This window comes from Apus apus, chromosome Z, assembly GCF_020740795.1.
Source record: "Apus apus isolate bApuApu2 chromosome Z, bApuApu2.pri.cur, whole genome shotgun sequence".
NCBI classification, from domain to species: Eukaryota; Metazoa; Chordata; class Aves; order Apodiformes; family Apodidae; genus Apus; species Apus apus.
In genome coordinates, this window is record NC_067312.1 from 65,121,375 (window position 1) to 65,136,379 (window position 15,005).

At 40.5% G+C, this 15,005-nt stretch overlaps 1 protein-coding gene across 1 annotated transcript; it reads left to right on the forward strand.

Annotated features, from left to right (window-relative positions):
- Positions 1-973: 973 nt before the first annotated feature.
- Positions 974-14,184, forward strand: GTF2H2 (general transcription factor IIH subunit 2). The gene is made up of 15 exons (XM_051642846.1): positions 974-1,244; positions 1,329-1,406; positions 2,166-2,202; positions 3,478-3,564; positions 4,418-4,468; positions 4,956-5,010; positions 5,752-5,857; positions 6,856-6,946; positions 7,112-7,199; positions 7,753-7,860; positions 9,061-9,124; positions 9,992-10,095; positions 12,103-12,205; positions 12,437-12,476; positions 12,902-14,184. The coding sequence occupies exons 1-15, from the start codon at positions 1,189-1,191 to the stop codon at positions 13,019-13,021; spliced, it is 1,188 nt and encodes a 395-aa protein (XP_051498806.1). The 5' UTR covers positions 974-1,188; the 3' UTR covers positions 13,022-14,184.
- Positions 14,185-15,005: the final 821 nt, after the last annotated feature.

The window sequence follows — 15,005 nt, forward strand, 5'->3', positions numbered from 1 at the left end:
TCTGTGCTTGCAAAGGAGGCAAACTACATTTAAAGCTATCTGGAAAATGGAAGGTACACAAGATTTAGTGAAAAAAACTACATTTCCTTTGGTCAGAGCATTTAGCACACACTCTCAATGGAACGTGAAGCACCCTGACCCACTTCTTAAATGCAACTGCCAATTAACCCTTCCTGGCTCTGTGGTGACAGTTTATTTAAAGCAATCCCCAAAGAAAGCTGTTGCCGTGGAACAAGGACCCAGCCCCAAAGGGTCGGTTCTGAATCTGGTGGGAGTTGTCTTTGCATTTGCCAAAACTTGTAGCACTCCACTGCTTAGTTTGCCCCCGTGAGCACGTTAAAAATCACAGGAAATAGACCCTAAACTTTGCAGCAAGAACTCAATTCCAGTATCTGTATTGTAGAGCAGGGTTCAAGCAGCGCGTTTGCTCCTGGGATAAAGGGCAGCTATTTTAATCCATCGACGAGCGTAATTATGCGTTGAAATCCAATGCTGCAGTAAACAAGCTGCTAGATTCTTCTGTTAATCACTGAAAGTGCTTCGGTTAACGGCAGAAATGCCTGGAGAACGCAGGGAGCGCCCGGCCCGGAGACCCGGCCCGGCGGGCGGGCCCGGGGCCCCTGGGCCGGGCAGCGCCGGGATGTGCCCGCGGGGCGGTTTAGCTCCTCCGCCAGCCTTCTGATCGACGCGTTCCGGTGATGCTGAGGAAAACACCCCGCGTGTCAGCGCGGCGGCGGCAACACCCTCCTCGGCCGGGCAGGCCGCCCGCTCGCGGGAGAGGCCCGACAGCTCCGGCCGGGCCGGGCCGGGCCGCATCCCCACCTCAGGGCAGGCTGCGCCGGCGTTCCCGGCGGCAGAGCCCGCGCCGCGCCCCGCAAAGCCCGGCGGGGGGACACCGGGCCCGGCACCACCGCCCGCTCCGCCCGGCACCACCGCCCGGCGGCCCCGGAACTGGCGGCGGAAGGGGCCGCGCCCGGCGGGCCCGTGACGGCGGCTGGGCCGGAAGGCTGGGCCCGGCTCCTGCCCGGCTCCTGCCGCCCTGCCCTGCCCTGCCCGGGCCCTCCTCGCTGCCCCTTCTCCCGCCCTGCAGCGCCGTAGCGGGGCTTCCCCTGCGGCGGGAGCTGCTCCAGCCCGCCCGGGCAGCCCGCGGGGTTCCCGGGAGCGCGGCCGCCGCGCGAAGCCGCCAGGATGGATGAGGAGCCCGAGCGGACCAAGCGCTGGGAGGGGGGCTACGAGAGAACATGGTAAGCGTGCCTCTTTTCCCCTCCTGCCGATGAAGGGAGGTGAAAACCTGCCCCCCTGCTCAACAGCCGTCTGTTTTGCCCCAGGGAAATTCTCAAAGAAGACGAAACCGGCTCCCTGAAGGCGACTATTGAGGACATTCTTTTCAAGGCGAAGAGGAAGAGGTATTGCGTGTGGCTGCGAGCCCGGTTGGACTAGATGATCTTTCGAGGCCCCTTCCAGCCCCCAGGATTCTGTGATGCTAGGAATAGTACTGGTTTGGTCAGGTACAAGGACTTAACCGTTCCGAAACCAGGTCCTCTGAGCGCGGGCCGTGTGTTCTTGTGTCCCTGCCCCTTCAGGGCCCCCGCTGCCCCCTTCCAGCCTCCGCTGGGGAACCGCGCCGGGACATAAAACAGCAGCAGTTGTTCTTATCGCTGGTTTTGAGGCAGAATGCATGCAGGCTAGGGAGCCCCGGTGTCTGCTGGCAGAAGAGGAGAGGGTTTGGCCTGGTGGAGGGCGGTGCAGGGCGCTGGCGTTGCCGTCTGCGCTGCTCAGGGAAAATCCTGCAGCATTTTTCAAGGATCCAGGTCGTGCTTCAAGCTGGGTTTTGGTAGCATGGCACCAGATTAGTGTTTCAAACTGTCATAAAAATTGCTGGATAAAATCTAGATTTGTTTCCTGTTATGTTTAAACGCAGTTAAATTTGGATGAAGTTTTAAAGGTTAAACCTGGCATTAAGAAATAGTTTTTGTTTGTTTGTTTTCTGAGACACGTGGCATCTCTCTGTAGCTGAATTGCCTTTTTTTTCAGTGTAAGTAAGTGTCTGTGGTTTGTTACTGCTCCGTATTTGCCAGGTGTCCAGTACCGGATTTGTTTGGACCTCTGTGTTAGGATCCATTCATTCACTTGCAACTTACTTAAATCCTTTTGTGTTTTATTAGACTCTATGAACACCATGGGCAGGTTCGACTTGGAATGGTATGTTAATGTTTTAACCCTTTTCTGTCCTCAGTCCAAAACTACTTGAATAGAGGTGCTATGCCTAGTCTGAAATACCCTTTTGCTGACTTCATGTGCTTGAGACCTGTCACTGTTTGACTCAGAATCGACAGCAACACTCTCAGTCCCCTCCCCCCCCACCCCAGTAGGGAAGGAGAGAGAGAGAATGAGAGACTTTACAAGATTGAGAACTAAACTACACAGCTTTAATTAAACACTAATGATAAAGAAAACATATATACAATTATATACAAATGTGTTCAGGAATGTGCAAACCCCCTATTGCCTCCCCCCAACCCCAGCAACTCCCACAGCATCTCCTGAGCTGCTAACAGTCCTGAAATGTCCCAGAGCTGCTGGAGAAAAGAGAGAGTGATGAGGGTCAGGAGAGCTCAAGCCTGGGGGTCAATGGTGATGGATGGATGGAGTCCTCCCTGGACACCAGCCATGGATGGAAGGAAAGAAGCAGCAGAAAGGAAGTTCCTTCTGTGATCTCTGACCTTCCTCTGAGCTTACCTAGATACATGGAATGGAATATCTCTGGCCAATTTTGCTGTCTGTCTACATCAGCCTCTTACGGGGGGTCACAGATCTCCCCGTAGTGTCTGAGCTGGCAGAGCAAAGATGTGACCTTGAAGCCCCAGCAGTTAGAAAAATATTCCAGTGTTTGTCATCATTCCAAGCTGGGACACTCTGCTACTAGTTAAAAGAGAGCTCACTGAAGGAATAAAAATCAGTAAAAGTGGCTTCATCCTGGCTCAAACCAGGATAAGCCCAAAGCTTACATTTTCCACCAAACAACCCACCTTGGCAGTGTGGGTGTGAGTGTTCAGAGGTGGAGGTTTGGCGCATTTGCTGTGTCAGGGTGTGTTCTGCAACAGCAGTATCATCACACACTCCTGTCAACTTTTCTTCATGTGAAAAATGGGCATAATTTAAAGGAGTTGTAGATAACAGCATTACTTGATACAACACTGAGCTTTTTAGACTAAGAGATAATGGTTCAAACTATGTATATTTTGCAGCATATCACGAGAGGAAAGGGACAGTGTGTTTTTCAAGTAGTCTCTTTATTTTGCATGCAAAGTGGAAAAAATGCATTACTTTTTCATTTGCTGTTGATTGCATAGCTTGGTATACTGAATTTTGCCCATTTGAGAGAGAAATTGGTTGCTTTTTTAAGAAAATGGTATAATGAACAGTTAATTTAAATATCTGTTCTATAAGTGATAATCATTTCTGGTGGAAATGCAGATGCGTCACCTTTATGTGGTTGTTGATGGATCAAGAACCATGGAGGATCAAGACTTAAAACCAAACAGACTTACTTGCACTTTGAAGGTATTTCTGCATTCAGAGGTTTTCTCTCATTAATCCACTTTTTCTGTGTTGTGTTTTGCATTTACAAGAGTGGCAGGCTCCTCCTGTGACTACATTACATGCATAGCCTCATCATCTCTTCTCATCCCTATTTTTTTTGCCTTGTTTCTGTTGCTAGTCTGTAATTTTCCTGTTTCGTTGTGGTTTTTTTTAACACTAAGATCTGTGTGATGTTAGTCTGCCTCGCACAAGTGCTGCTGTGCAGTAAAAACACTTTATAAGGACGTATTGGGGAAAAAGACATATTATGAAAAGTCTGTGGAAGTTCACCTGAAGCATTTCCCATGATCAAGGATGAAAGAAGATTAAACATACTTTCATTACACATCTTGATATATTTTTTTTCTTAAAGTTGTGTTTTGATGAATTCTGGTTTGAACGGATGCTAGACAGGAGTTGAACTGGATTGCTGCTTCAGACTGTGGAGGACTTGAACTGTACATTTTGTACTGTATGGTCTTCTTTAGCAATACTAAGCAATGAGGTCCTGGGTTTTGATGATTTTGTACAGATGAGTGCTTTTTATTGTATTGTGAACTTCCATTTGAGCCAACAATAACCTAGAACTGTATCATATGAAGTCAATTAAATAAGGGATGGCTGATGTCTGAAATTTACATTCCATTGGTAACATGTAATGGAGGAAGGAGAGGGATGGAAGGGATTGGGTGAAAGGAGAATGGAAAGGAAGGGCACCTCCCTTTTTCCGCCAACTTTTTTTAAACTGTACTGGATGTTTTGTGAGTACCACCTATTTCATCTGTGTGGAATAAAACTGTATTTAGTTTTTAACAGTCTTAATTTTTCTTTATAGTTACTGGAATATTTTGTTGAAGAGTACTTTGACCAAAATCCTATTAGTCAGGTATGTACAATCATGCAAGAAACAAGTAACTGAAAATTATTTTAAAGTTACTTTTAGTTTTAACACTATCTAGTAAACTGTTTTCAGTTGATGTGTTCCTTCCCATCCCTTCCTCCTCAGTCTCATGAAATTCTTGTTTCTACCTGAATTAATGAAAATAAGAACCCATCTATTCCCTTTTTCCTGAACATAAATTTTAACACAGAAGACTAGATTATATTCATGTTCAGGTGTTTAGAATTTTAGAAGATTTATTTCTGTACCTTGTGGCAAAAGTACAGAAGATACAGGAATGTGTGTTAACCAGTGCATGGTGTTATGCTGCTGTTGTTACACTTACAAGAACACTTGTGTTGTTAAGTAATTCTGATTCCTGTAGAAGTATTGGGTAAACTACAGCAAAATGTAAATCAACTGACTTTTAAACTTGCTAGGAAAGGTTTTGCCTTTTTTTTTTATTATTTCTTTTTTCCTCTCCCTTCTGCAGATTGGCTTAATTGTAACCAAGAGTAAAAGAGCTGAAAAAATGACAGAACTCTCAGGTAGGGAGGTAGTATATTTTTGTTAAATCGGAGGTGTTTTCATTTCTTGCATTGAAATTATAATTTCTACCTGGATTACACTGCTGAAAATGAGGATGCATTAACTCCAAGTGAAGTTATTGCAATTTATCTGCAGCCAGAGTCTTTATTTTGATCTGTTTTGATCTACAATTGTCATCACATGCTTGTGATCAAGTCTTAGCCATGTTAATTTTGTGTGGTATGGCATCTCTTGTGTTCTGTGAGATCTGATCTGATGTTCAGAAGGTTCCTGCCTGCTCTCACTACAAGCTGTGTAGCTATAAAGATGAAGTCTTTTTTTTTTTCTCTTTATTCACCTGTAAACTGGAGTAACTTTATTGAGGACTTTGACAACCAGCCAGTCCTTGACAGTACTGTGAGGACGAGAGAGGAAACTAAACTCTGTTCCTGCTGAAGCGCTTTGTGAGACACTTCACACTCACGTTAAGAGCCTAGTGATGCCTAATGATACCTAATGGTGATTTTATTCTTTCGGGTTTCTAACAATTGAGTGTCTTTTTAGTAAATGTCTTTCTGTTACTATATTGTTTTACTGTTCTCTGCATTCTGATCAAGAGGTCAATATCGGGTGAGAAACATAGAGTTACAAGCCAGTTTGAAAACCATTGCTGCTTGGGTATCCTTCATTAAATATATAGTTTAAATATTTAAATTCTTTTAGCTTGTTACTCCAGGTGAATTGTTTCTTTTCACTTACAGGTAACTCAAAAAAGCACATAACTGCTCTGAAGAAAGCAGTGGATATGAACTGCAGTGGAGAGCCTTCTCTATATAATTCACTAAATTTGGCCATGCAGACTTTAAAGTTAGTATATACATGGAGGTTTTTTTGTTTTCTTTGTGTTCCATAAATAGTATAATGCTGATTGTGAGTTTTTGGGGAGGTAGAGACAGTATTTTTTACAGGCTAACATACTGCATCATGCTGACCTGAGTCTTGAAAGGCCACTTCATGTCCTCTTAGACTGTTAAGATGTTAGTAGTGCAGAAATTAATTTTCTAACACAAGATGCTTCTGTTTGCTGTTTATAAAAAGTAAGAATATGTTACAACAAAGTAGATTATTTCGTGTTGTGTATGAATATGGTGATGAAAGACCCTGCAGTGATTTTTTACTAGAAGGCTAATGTACAACAGAGGGCAGTATTAGGAGTTAATAATGATAAGTGAAAAGAAACAGCCCCGAATCACAGTAATCTGGTGATGGTTTTGGCATACTTAGGCACACTTCAGAAAGGTAAATTTTTAGGTAGGATAGATGTAAAAACCTTTTTTGCTGTGTGAGGTATTGAGATGGGATAAACATTTGTGGAAGAATGTTTTAAGAAATAATTATAGCTAGAAATACTGACAGAACAAAGCTAGCAGTCAGTGTCATAGCAATTATTTTAATTACTAGTTGGAAGAGAGTTTTCCATTAAGAACTAAAAGACAGTAGCTAAAAGTAATGGATTTATACCTATAAGCTTACTAGAAATTTTTATTTTAATAAGTCAGGAGGACTAGGTGCAGTGTTGCTAGTTTGAAGGTGAATTTTACTTCTACAAATAAGGTACAGGGTTAACTTAAGCATTAGAGCAAACAATCATGTAGCAGCTACACAATCAAATACTGTATTTTAGGTAATAGAAAGGTTTGGCTTTTGGAAGGTGAAATTCTGGTGCTCAGAGGAGGATCTTAACTACAGTTGTTTTTAATTTGTAGGGGACTTCATATCATGTCATGTTCTGACTTTAGTCTTGGAAACTTTAGCATACAAGTAGCTTAGTTTACTGAAGAAAATTAACTCTATACTTTCTTTAGGCACATGCCAGGACATACAAGCAGAGAGGTTTTGGTAGTCTTCAGCAGTCTGACAACATGTGATCCAGCCAACATCTATGATCTAATTAAGGTACAGAAGCGAAGTTTGACTACTACCTTGAACATCCAAGCTGTTGGACTAAAAACATACAGTTGCAGTGTTGTTGCCAATTAATTTGAATTTAAAACTATTAACCTTTTTACTGTTTTCTGTTCTGCATATCAATTTGAGTGTGCTTTCTTTTTCCATTTAAAGTGTTTAAAAGCAGTCAAGATCAGAGTGTCTGTCATTGGCCTAAGTGCTGAAGTTCGAGTCTGTACAGTACTTGCCCGAGAAACAGGTGGTATGTATCTGAAGTTCAGTAGTTACACTGTTAATACAAGTTAAAAATCAAAATTAAGTGGCTAATTTGTCATATTTTCAGTAATGCATTTCAGTATTTAAGGATGAATATTCTGTTGTGCTGGAGAAAATCTAGTTTTCCCAAATCTACAAAATATACAGTATTTAATGAAATTAGTATCAGCTGGTAGCTGCATTTCTTGACAGAAGAAATACTTGTATTATAAAAGTTAGTGTTCCACATATACAGCTATGTGATGTGGAACTTAATTAATGTAACATGTTAATGTCAATTACTACAATGGTAGCTCTTACAATACCATTGCTACAGAGTAATAATAGAGAAAAAGCTGTGGGCGTTTATATCTAAATAAATATTCTGGTGTTACTAATTTTAAAACTTGTCATTTTCAGAAGCATTGACAGGACTTTTTTAGGAACAGGGTTGGCTAAATTATTTTTTTTACTTTAGTTGTTTTCTGTCATTTGGGGGATGTGTTTGTGTTCTTACCTGCTCTTTATCTGAGAGTAAGGCATTTCTTTCTTTGTGACAGGAACATACCACGTTATTTTAGATGAAAGTCATTATAAGGAGCTGCTGATGCATCATGTTAGTCCTCCACCTGCCAGTTCAAGTTCTGAGTGCTCCCTCATTCGGATGGGTAGGATATGGTTTTGCAGAATTCCTACCACAGGATTTACAGCCCTTGGCTTTTTCTGTCTTTGCATCTGATGTGCTAGAGCCACACAAATAGTTAGAAGTATAATGAAGACATTACACAATTGGTTTTCTTTGTTTTAACTTTTATTTTGCCAAATAGGTATCAATTTTCTTGATGTTCCTGCAGAGAAGTCCAGTTAAATGAATCTAAGAATTAAAATAATTAAGACAAATTACTCAACTGCAGTTGAAAACAATGGAGTGATACTGCTTGCACAGTAACTACTATAAATGTCATACTTAAAAATGAAGAATGAAAAACTATTTTGTTTATTCCTCAAGATTTTTCTCTGCAGAAAGCAGCTATTATAAGCTTAATTGACTGTGACAGCCATCTTTTTGGCCACGTAGTACATGTTTGTTAGGAGCACTGTTGTGTTCTTTAAAAAATGGATTAGTTACCTTTTCTTCTCCTGATGTGTTTCTCAATAATTTTAAGCCTGGAGTTAAACCAGAATAGGAACTCTAATGCCATGAGGTAAAGCACTGACTTCTCACTTTGATCCACCCATTTTCACAAACAAGAAGCTATGCATTTTTACATGTAGATCTAAATATTGAAGAGATTTACTTGTTATAGGTAAATCCTGAGTAGCAGTCAAAAAATTAACTACCTACTTGGCATGAGCTCTAAAAAATAAGTGGTAGAAGGAGTGGTATCTGTTCAGTCTCTGTGAAGTGTGATACTCTTATCTGTCATGTACTGCACTTGGAAGGTGAACATACGCTTGGTGTCTACATGTATACATATTTTCTCATTAATCAGAAACCATTATTCAAGTGCACATTCATGTAGTGCTCTTTCTGCTTTTCTGGCATTGCACTTAATTTTTTATTTAGCTGTTCTTCATGAATGGGGTTCCAGGAAGCTTCAGTTAATATGAAGTCTACTAAAGGACTTTTATTCAGCAGGGGGAAGTACAGTGAGGGATTTGTTGGTGGATGTAGATAGAGACCTTTCAGAATATTTTGATACCTAGTAACAGTGTATTATTTCTCCTATAACAACAACAAAAAAACCCAAACACCACAAAACCAAAACAAGACATAGGCCTTAATCTTGAAAATTCTCAACTGAAGTAGGAAATTGAAAGATTGCTTGTGTGTTCAAAATAGTAATATGGGATGTGTTTCTTTTCAGGTTTTCCTCAGCATACTATTGCTTCTCTATCTGATCAAGATGCAAAGCCCTCCTTCAGCATGGCGTAAGTAGAGTTGATTAGAATTCAATAGTAGGTCATATTTAGGAAATCCGTTTGTCAGTTAAAGTATTGCAAAATAACATGAAGAAATAGTAAGTAATGTCTTGCAAATTCTCAGTAGAAATTTTATTTCCATTTGCACACCAGTATGTTGCTATAGTTACCTCTGCTAAATATGCTTTTTAAAATTTACATTTGACATTTTTAAGGTAGCAAATGGCTTTCAGTTGTCTTGTGGAGCAATAAGAATGCAAGGGTGCTAAAAGGTATTAAAGTAATTAATGCCCATTTTACTTGCATTTCTGGATTCAAGTATTTTCATCACCATAAAGGTAATGGCGAGGATGAGGAGTATAATCTGGAATAAAGTATTTTCAATCTATGTACTAGTGAGATTTTAAAGGGAAGTTTCAAACAGAGGCCTCATTAGCTTAATGTGCCAGTGCTCTTCTCAATTAAAGGAATAATAGCTTTTAGGGATCATAAGGGAGTCTGAATTTTCAGAAGAAAAAAGTGTCTGGTGTTTGAAAGAATAAGTACTAATAGGATTAAGTACTAATGTGCATCTTAAAGTCAGTACAGAATATTTGTTTATGTGTAAGAATAGATACTAAAGCTGTTATCTTTCATAACTTTATTTTTAAAGATATATTGGCTCCTTAGCCTGGGAAAATTTGGTCTTTGTTTCGTTTCTGTAGGAAAATGTGGTTACAGATTCCTCACCCTATCAATTGTTTTCCACACACGTGGAACTGTTGCGTGAAAGCTACTGAAACTTTTAAAGCAATTTGTTGTGAGAATATGTAATATTTGTAGTTATGTAGTATTGTAGTGTCATCTCTTAGGTCCTTTATTGTCTCTCTACTCCAGACATTTGGAAAACAACAGTGAGCCGGGTCTTACACTGGGTGGATATTTCTGTCCCCAGTGCAGAGCCAAATACTGTGAACTTCCTGTGGAATGCAAAGTCTGTGGTGAGTAACAATAAAACATGAGCAGATGAATTAGGACTTAATGGTAACAGAGTTGAGGAGTGGAAAAATTCAACTATACTTAGAAATTAAAAGCCATCTCTGCTTTAAGAACCCTGCATTCCTATGTCCTGGGGTGTTAGCTTAATACAAGGGACTGTCAGTGCAGTACCAGTAACAGTAGGGCTGTATCATATTCCCTGGTGTAATGTTATCGACTAAAAGCTCTAAAGCAAAGGGGGGAAGAAGGGCAATTCACATATGAATTATATTAACTTCCTCAAGAATTCTAATTCAACAGGCACACCAGTGTTTCATATTCCTCAGTGCAAGGCCATAAGGATAAAGAGTGTTTCGGAGTAAAAGCACAGAAATACCCCCTCCCTGAGTCTGGACTAAAGGTTTCAAAGTTGAACCTGAGAGCTGGGTGCCCAGTGACACATAAGGGTATAGAGATGTAAATATAAGCCCTTCAGTCTTGCAAACAATAAGAGCCAGTGCAACCAATGGTATCTCTCCTCTCCACACCACCCCTTCTCCTCTTTGGCCATAATGAGTATGTGAGGGAGGATTAGCTTTTCTTTTTTTTTTTGTATTAATGTTGAGTGGGCAACAGCTTTTATCTTGTTAGCTTCTACATGAGTATGACTAAAACTTGGTAGGTGTTATCAAGATGTGTGTATTTGGCAAGAGGATGAAATATTTCTAGATTTGGGTCACCTTGTCTTAGTTTCATGTCAAGATTTTCCTATCAGTTTGTGTTTAGTTTCTCAAGGTAACAGTGTTACTGGAGAAATCTTGTGTATCAGCAACAGATTCTCCAGGGGGGCAGCTGTCAGCAGAACAAGAACTCAGGAGTTTACACAGCATGTGGGTGAGCAATGAAGTTAGTGCCAACCCATGCCCCAGCTGATAGTAGCCAGTTGTTATGCTTTAACCCCAGCTGGCAACCAAGTCCCCCAGAGCCAGTTGCACATCCAGCCTCTTACTCCTCTCACCCACCCTGGTGGGATGGGAGAGAGAATTGGAAGTGTAAAAGTGGGAAAACGTGGGTTGAGATAAAGACTCTTTAATAGGTAAAGCAAAAGCCACACGCACAAGATAAGCAGAGTAAGGAATTCATTCACTGCTTCCCATCCGCAGCCATCTCCAGGAAAGCAAGGCTCTCTCGTGTTACTTGAGTTTCTCAGTTACTTGAGAAAATCAAGGTTGTAACTCTGAATGTCCTTCCCTCTTTCTGCCTTCTTCCCCCAGCTTTTATTGCACAGCATGACATCATGTGGTCTGGAGTACCCCTGTGGTCATTTGACATCAGCTGTCCCAGCTATGTCCCCTCCCAACTTCTTGTGCCCCCACAGCCTATGGCACTGGTGGGATGGTGTGAGAAGCAAAACATGCCTTGTCTCTGTGTGAGCACTGCTTAACAATAATGCAAACATCCCTGTGTTGTCAACACTGTTTTCAGCACAAATCCAAAACACAGTCCCATACCAGCTACTATGAAGAGAATAATCTCTATCCCAGCCCAAACCAGCAGACCTGTTTTAGGTGAAACAAGGCTGTGGAGTGGCTTCTGCAGGGTTACAGCAGGCTGCAGCAGAGCCTTGTTGTTGGGAACCACTGTAACTGGTAACATGAAGCAGCAGATCAGTCGTTGTCAAAGGAGTTGTGGATTTAGATTTAATTGGAAGACTCTTCTGTCATTGCATTTTGTTTATAGCATGAGGATCAAAAACTTGCTAACTTTACAGTGCTTCTGAAGAATGGCTAAACCTTTAATTAGGAATTTGGGCAATTTGTTCTTCAATTTATATTTGGATTTAATTATGGAAAGGATTACAGGTTCGGATTATGGAAGCTAATGAACAAATAATTTTAGATTTTTATTTCTGAAAAACTCTGAACCATTGAGTAATTAAAGAATCTCTTTTTCTTTTTGCTTTGTTTAATACAGAAAAGCTTTTGTGTAAGTCCTCTCTTGTAAGAATTTTGATGTCTCTTTAATTTCAGGTCTTACATTAGTGTCTGCGCCTCACCTGGCTCGGTCTTACCATCACTTGTTTCCTTTGGATGCCTTTCAGGAAGTGCCTCTGGAAGAGTATCAGGGGGAACGGTATGTAGATCATATTTGTGATAATGAGTATGCCTGTCAACCTTTTACATTTTTTGTCACAAAAATAGAAGTAGATGGCAGCAGCATCTTTGCTGCTGGAGACACTATTGAATGTTGGGGCATTTTTTGGCATCTCTGGCAATAAGAAATATTTAGTAATACGTAGTTTTTTAAACACCATTTTACACAATCTTTACTTTTTTCAGTTAAAACACACAATTTTGCTTTTAGGTATTGTCAAGGCTGCCAGGGAGAAATGAAAGATCAAAATGTAAGTATGCTGAACTGCATTGGAATTTGCATTGAGGGGTGTCAGAAGCAGAAGTGATCCCTTAGTATAGTCTTCTAAAGACCAGAAAAATATTTGTGGAAGTTTATCTCATTTTTAACTAGAGTTCTTTGTTTCATAGTCACATCTTTTTTAGACTGCAAAGTCTGTATGTATGGGAAGGGAATTTCCAGAGTTGCAAAAAAGGCTTCAGCTATTAGCCATTTGAAAGCATCTACAATGACTCAAGCCCAGCCCTTTGGACATACTTGCTGTTAGAAACTTTAATTCAGTTGGGTTTCTGTGATGTTACTAATACAGTCTATTTACACTGTCTTGCCGACACAACTGTTGCCCTACTGTAGTGCTATGATTGTGTTGATTTTTTTTTTTCTAATTTGACTTGATTTTCTGTCTTTTCCACACAGGTTTACGTATGTAAAGTGTGTCAGAATGCATTTTGCGTGGAATGTGATTTGTTTGTTCATGATTCTCTGCACTGCTGTCCTGGATGTATTCACAAGCAAACTGCTCCCATATCCGGATGATGGAATCTCTAGAAATTGTATCTGTGTCATTCTTGGATAAATCTATTTTTATTCAGCCATAACATTCACTGAGGCACCTCGAAACAAGAAGGACATAGATGGTTACAGAACGAGGAACACTGGCTTGGGAGCAAACATTAATTTTTACCTAATGTATGAATGGTTTTGCTACTGTTAATATATTCTTGAATTATCTGTATCTGATTTATTTTCTTCTTGTCTGAAAAGCTCTGGCTTTTTTTTTAATGTTTTCATGAACAACATGTATATTTGTAAATGTGAAAGTGATAAAACTGGTTTGTATGATAATACGATTCATCTTTGTTTCATTATTCGTTTAAAAAAAAAAAAGCCCTGACACTATATTGTTATAAGATCTAGGTTTTGGTAGATGGTGGAGTTCTATAGATCAAAATATTTTTTGGTAAGAATTTAACAAAAATAGAGCAATTATTTGGGGGATATTTCAAATAGTAATTGAAAGTATTATGGCTATTCACATTGGCCTTTAATAACAACTCAAATACAACTGTTATAAATGTGCTGAAAACATGTTTTGAGTTTTAATGGTACAACCCAAAACTAGCAATTATATTACTAATGTGTCTGTAGTTGTGTGGTTTAAGTTCCACTTTCTTGTATGAGCATAAGGTTACTTAAAGGCAGCAAGTAGAATATCCACTTACCAGTGTAGATGGGACAGAGGTTAAAGATAGTCCTGGTACATAACTAAAACCTTGCTTTAGCTTTCAGTAAGTAGAGGAATGTACAGTTGCAGTGTCGGGATGGCTTCTGCAAAAGCTGGACCAATGGAATAGAAATGGAATGACATCGTCTGAGGTGATAATACATAAATAATACATAAATACCTAGACCATCTCAGGAATAAAGTAAGGGATTGCATTTTGGGATCATTCCCTCCCTAAGGTGTTCCTGCCTCACCTCCACACAAACCATGACCCCATATGGGACAGGATCAGGCATTTCCCTCCTTCCCCTCTTAGATAATAAAGGTTAATCTGGATGTGTAAATAATAAGGTGTATTCAGATATGAGTACATGTGTAAGTACTTGGTGTTTCAAAGACCCTATCTCACCTGAACCCTTCTTCCCCTAAATTGTGTTAAATTCCCTAATAAAACATTTTAATTCGTTAAACTATACATTTGCAGTCAGTCTAAATTTGTGGCTGTGGCAGGAGGAGTGATTCAGTATTGCACCTGACGAGTCATCTTGCAGGGGCTGTTCCTCTGAGAGAGGCAGGCACCACATGCAGACCCCTTGGTTCCACTAACAAACTTTTCCAATAAGGAAAGTGAACCATGTTTCAACATCCTGACAAGTTGTGCCGGTTTGTGACAACTTGTTCAGGCACCTTGAGGATATACACAACTGAGAAGCAAAAAGCAATTATTTATTTGCTAACTCATGCAAAAGTTAGATGGGATGTTAGGAGCTCTGAGGCTTTAGCATGCTCACCACCACCCCCCTGCTTAGGCAGGGGAAGGGTCTGCACTGGGCAGACACATGGCATAGTCCTCTGGCCTTCACTGTCATTCCAGAGCTGGGCCCTGTATCCTTGGTAGGCAGGCAGCAAAACCCTGGAATGGAAGAGGCTTCTGAGGGGGTGAGAGAGAGATGAAGGTAGAAGGACATCATGGCTGAGATCCTGCTTCAGGGGAGAGTGAAGGAGTTTTGCCTGTGTTGAAAAACAGCTACTATGTCATCTGTTGTAATTACTCTTGTAGCTGCTGGTGCCTAAGCAACTCAGTTTGAACTACATAATAAATATTTAGGGGAGTATAACTGAAATTATTTTTTTACAGCAAACACCCTGTAATGCGTATCTTGAAGAGTAAGTGGCTCTGCCTTCTGTATGAGCTGGTAAGTTCTGTGCAGCCTTACTTGAAAGGTTACAAGGCTAAATTTGCATTTTAGTTTGAGAGGATTGTTGATGTTTTTTGTGGATTTGGCCCTTGGTCAG